The sequence below is a fragment of the Ammodytes marinus genome (genome assembly GCF_949987685.1).
Source record: "Ammodytes marinus genome assembly, chromosome: 20".
In the NCBI taxonomy this organism is placed as follows: Eukaryota; Metazoa; Chordata; class Actinopteri; order Uranoscopiformes; family Ammodytidae; genus Ammodytes; species Ammodytes marinus.
The window spans coordinates 19,981,025-19,985,691 of NC_137224.1; the positions used below are offsets into that span (position 1 = coordinate 19,981,025).

At 40.3% G+C, this 4,667-nt stretch overlaps 1 protein-coding gene across 1 annotated transcript in view; it reads left to right on the forward strand.

The window, feature by feature from the left end:
* foxj1b (forkhead box J1b) overlaps window positions 1–110 on the forward strand; it is a gene marked incomplete at both ends in the record, with an annotated part of 2,425 nt that extends 2,315 nt beyond the window's left edge. The window contains one exon of the mRNA XM_080049457.1: window positions 1–110. This exon is cut by the window's left edge and continues 808 nt beyond it. Within this exon, the coding sequence (XP_079905583.1) occupies window positions 1–110 (110 nt within the window).
* Between the last annotated feature and the right edge of the window lie 4,557 nt (window positions 111–4,667).

The window sequence follows — 4,667 nt, forward strand, 5'->3', positions numbered from 1 at the left end:
TCAAGGAGGAGGAGCAGGTCATTCCCCTGAGCCTGGATCAGGGCTTTGGCCTGTGTGAGGGCTTCTTCACCGAGATGCAGCCGTGGGAACGAGTGGAGGCCTATCTGTGACCTTTGACCCCCCCCCCCCCCCTCAAACCTAATTGACTCCTGAACATCTCTGATAGTTAGTCCCAACCTATGTGACACTGAAAAAGGGATAAAAGCTGGTGACAGTTCAAGCTACAGTCAAGGCTTTTTTTCTGCATTCCCTCCAATCATTCTGCAAATTTATTTTTTGCAACATTTACTATATAAACACAAAAGTGAAGATTGTCTTTGAACTGGAACTGTGAACCCGGCCAGCGGACATAGATTCCCTTGAAAAACCAAGGCATTGATCTGACTGTTAAGTTTGTCGAGCCTCACGATCAGGCAATAGACTCCCATTACTTAACATGTGACTTCATGTGACGCTACATCGACGCATTGGGCAGAATGGATCGACAAACACAACAGAGAAACTTTTTACGAACCAAATTGAAGTGCGAGGCATTTTGGCACTCTGTTGAACGAAAGGGGAGAAACATGAAGGGAAACAAGGACAATTGCTTATTCTTCTAAGCTGGGTGTTCTGGAACTATGTAACAGCATATCAGCGTAATAAGACAATGTGTTCAAAACGAGCGCTGGACGGCAGAAATTCTTCTGCTCTTTTTTTATTTGATGAAATGATGACAAAGGCAGGAGGGGGGAAAAAAGCGAAGAGAAATCCAACCACAATCCTTCAAAAGCACTCTCTCCACAAGCAAGCACTGTCACTACTGAGGGACTGATACCACACGCAGGATTCTATTTTGCTACATTAGCATTACATCTTTTGTTTTTCCTCCTTTTGACTAACATGCAGCGATGTCAGCCATTTCTGTCTGCGTCACAAGATGATGAAAGTCGTCAGAGAAGGATGGAGACAAGAACACTTTCAATTCAATAGTTTGAGATTTAGTCACTTACTGTATGACTTTGCTACAGTATATAGTCAACTTAATATATACAGTATACACTAAAGTTTATAGCATGAAGCCTAGGCAGGAGCATTTGCCTTTCGTCTACAGCTGTGTATTGCAAAGCATAGTAGGTGGGGAGGAGGAGCAGAGCTGAAGTTGTTGGTCACGAAAAATGGAACATTATGCACTTTGATAGGCAGCCGATTTAGGGGAAAGCACGGACAGCTTTTTTTAATCGTTTTTTAGTTTTTTCAGGTTTAATTTGACTATTTTTAATCGTATTACATTTTTTTTTCTAAAGTTAACTGACCATAATGAAAGTTGATGCATATGCTGTCCTGTAATTGTCCATGTCATTTTTTTTTAACAATGATGATCTCAACACTGCAATAAGTCGACTGGGCAAGAGTTATTTTTTTTTCTTCGCTTAAAATTACTTTTTTTTGTTACTAATATATATATACAAAAGTGGGCATTTGTTGATTATGTTTTGCCAAATCTGTTGATAAGGAATATGCAGTTCATTGGTGTTTTCTGTGTTGATTAATAAGAGAAAAAAAAGTGAGTTCTGTTCTCTGTCACTGGGTGATGGATTTCCTTTTGTCCTTAATTATTACTTTGGTAAATGTATTTTTTTTATATATATATGTATGGTTCATTTCAACAAATTGGAATTTTTCTAAATGGGGTTTGGAGGGGAAGAATGATGAGAAGGCGCATTTCATTTCAACTCGTAAAAATGAAACAAATTTTTCTTATTGTGTCACGTTGATCAAGTTTGATACAAACTCTTTAATCTTACCATGTTATATTCATTTGTACTTTTTTTTAGCTGTTCAAAAATGCAATCATCCCTTGATGCAATAAATGGTGTCAATTAAAGAAAGAACAAAAAACAAACTTGGCTCATTCACTTGTTATTCTGGAATATTGGAGGTATAAAAAAACAACACACATCCATGCTTGATGACATGCAGTATTTAATTTGGTCAAGATTATTGTTTGAATCAGAGCTCTGTGTGTCTGTGTGTGTGTGTGTGTGTGTGCACGCGTGTGTGCGTGTGTGCATGTGCGTGTGCGTGTGTGTGTGCGCGCGTGTAATCAAGACGTTTATTGTAAATCAGAACAGACAGGTCTGGACTTGCTTGGTATTTGAAAAATACAGGTGTAGCGCAGGCCTATAGATACAGCATAACCAGCTGCACAAGATAGACTTATGTAAACTGATAGCCTTCATGATTAGACGAGCTAGTTCTACCTTAAGCATGAAATTTGATATTTGTTTGATAATTTTAAAAGACGACAATACCCATAGTTTTCATGAAGATGCTTGCACCATGGACCTATATAAAGAACCTAGATGAGTCTTCGACGGGAGGGTGGTTTTTGACCCTAGTGAAGGCGGTGACATTTAGAAAAAATAAAGGTTGAAATGCGATGAGATGAACAGAAAAAAGATGAAGGAGTGTTTCTTACTTTACAATCATTTGCCACAACGGGCTTCACAAACAAGAAAAAGAGTCTAGAGCCATGCCAGCAGCACCGTGAGGTTATTCTTAATAGTTACAGTGGGGCTTTGAGCTTAATGCTAACATCAGTGCTAACATGCTCACAATAATATACCGAGCCAGTGGAATGTTCAACATTTAAGTTAAGTCATGATCTTTTATTATTAGACTCAAGGTCCATTTAAAAACATACAATACAAGAAATAGACAACACACACATAAATAAGAATAAAAACCTACCGACCAATTATAAGTGTGCTGGGATGCTCGCAATTGCTAATTAGCACTCATAGCATTCATATATAAAAGTAACAAGGCTAACAATCTACAGACGACCTAACGTCGCTGAACTGGCGTAGGCTAAATTGGTGGAGTGGTGCTCTGGCTAAATGCTAAAAATCAGCATGTTAACAAACTTTTAACATGATAAAAATGGTTAAGCAATTAGAATAGAGCATTTTCAGCATCTTACTTTGATGTGTAGAATGGTAAGATTTGATGAATAGCAATTGGTATGATTTGGTTAATAGCAATTGGACAAATTGTCTGTCTTGTTATTTTATTATTATGAATAAATTGATCATTTAACATTTGAGAGAGAGAGAGCAGTTGAAAATTAGCCATTTTGCCAACACTGGCATATTTTCAGCTGTGTCAATCAATGTGCATTATAAATTAATACAGAATGAAATTAAAATGTTGAGCTGATAAAGAGAAAATGAAAGGTCAGGGGATCAAAGTAATTACAAGTCATCCTCTGGGGACCATGGATGTCTGTACAGAATGTGATGGCACTCTCTCCAATAGCTGATGAGACAGCTCACTCAAAAGCACGAATGCTTACCTCACGGGTTAAAGGAAAAATACCGGTGGATCACTAAAATCATTGGGACTCATCCTATGCAGATAACGAATGTCTGTTCAAAGGTTCATGGCAATCCATTCAACAGTTGGCATGCTTTTTCTGTTGAAACAAAAGTGGTTGATCTACTAACAGACAGGCAGACATTCAGGCAGAGATTCAGAATCATACAAAAGAGATATAAAAGCAAAAAATAACCATAAAGGGCTAAAGAAACATCAGAGGAGATAAGAAGCTTACAGAAAATGAAAGGGCAAAGATCACACAGAAGGTGCATTTAACAATTATTGCCCTCAGGCAGGATGTCCAAAACCAGGGAGCCCTTACTTCAGATACATTCAGTTTCATGTGGGGGGGGGGGGGGGGCATAACTTTAAAAGGATAACTTGGGGACCAGGGCAGGCCAGACGTGCTTTGCCGATGATCGAAAGTTTTGATTGTATGCGTCCGCATCAAATCAATTAAATGACAGGTCAAACAACCCCCACTTTGTCAAACTCCAAATTATTACAACGCTATCAGAGCATTCTGTGGGCCAGAAAAAGACTATAGCCTTGCAGTCTAAGGCTGACCACTCACTGCATATTTTCTCAGACTTTTTTTTCCTTGCATGCCCTGTATGAAAATGTGCTTTTCCATCTCAAATCTGTTTTTAATTGAAATTGTCGAGGGGGGGAAAAAGGTGAGAAATGCGGCTTATCCCCGTCCCTATGGCCCGTGGCTCCCGGCGGCGACAGGTCATGTGTGGAGATCTCCAGGAACGGGTGGAATAACTCAGATTCCTAAAAACAGCATGGTGCTCTGCAGCCAGATCTGAGGCCTGAGGCGTGTGGCCACTGACCACCCCGCATGGAGAAACTCAGGAGAGAGGCTGATCCTGGGTCAGCCACTAGTCGTTTTACACCACTTCAACAGGCCTCGAGGTCAACTCTATTTGAGCAGGAAATATGAGGAAAGTTGAAAAAGAAACATTGGTGTCACTGCCCCGCTCAAGTTGAAGGGCTGTAGCCATGCCCGTGTGTGTGTGTGTGTGTGTGTGTGTGTGTGTGTGTGTGTGTGTGTGTGTGTGTGTGTGTGTGTGTGTGTGTGTGTGTGTGTGTGTGTGTGTGTGTGTGTGTGTGTGTGTGTGTGTGTGTGTGTGCGTGTGTGTGTGCGTGCATGTGTGTGTGTGTGTGTGTGTGTGTGTGTGTGTGTGTGTGTGTGTGTGTGTGTGTGTGTGTGAACTTTCACATTTGTCTCTGTTTGCCTGTGTGAGCGTCTGCACATGTGATTGTGTGCGGTTACATTATATGCCCATAATGTTTGTGTTGGT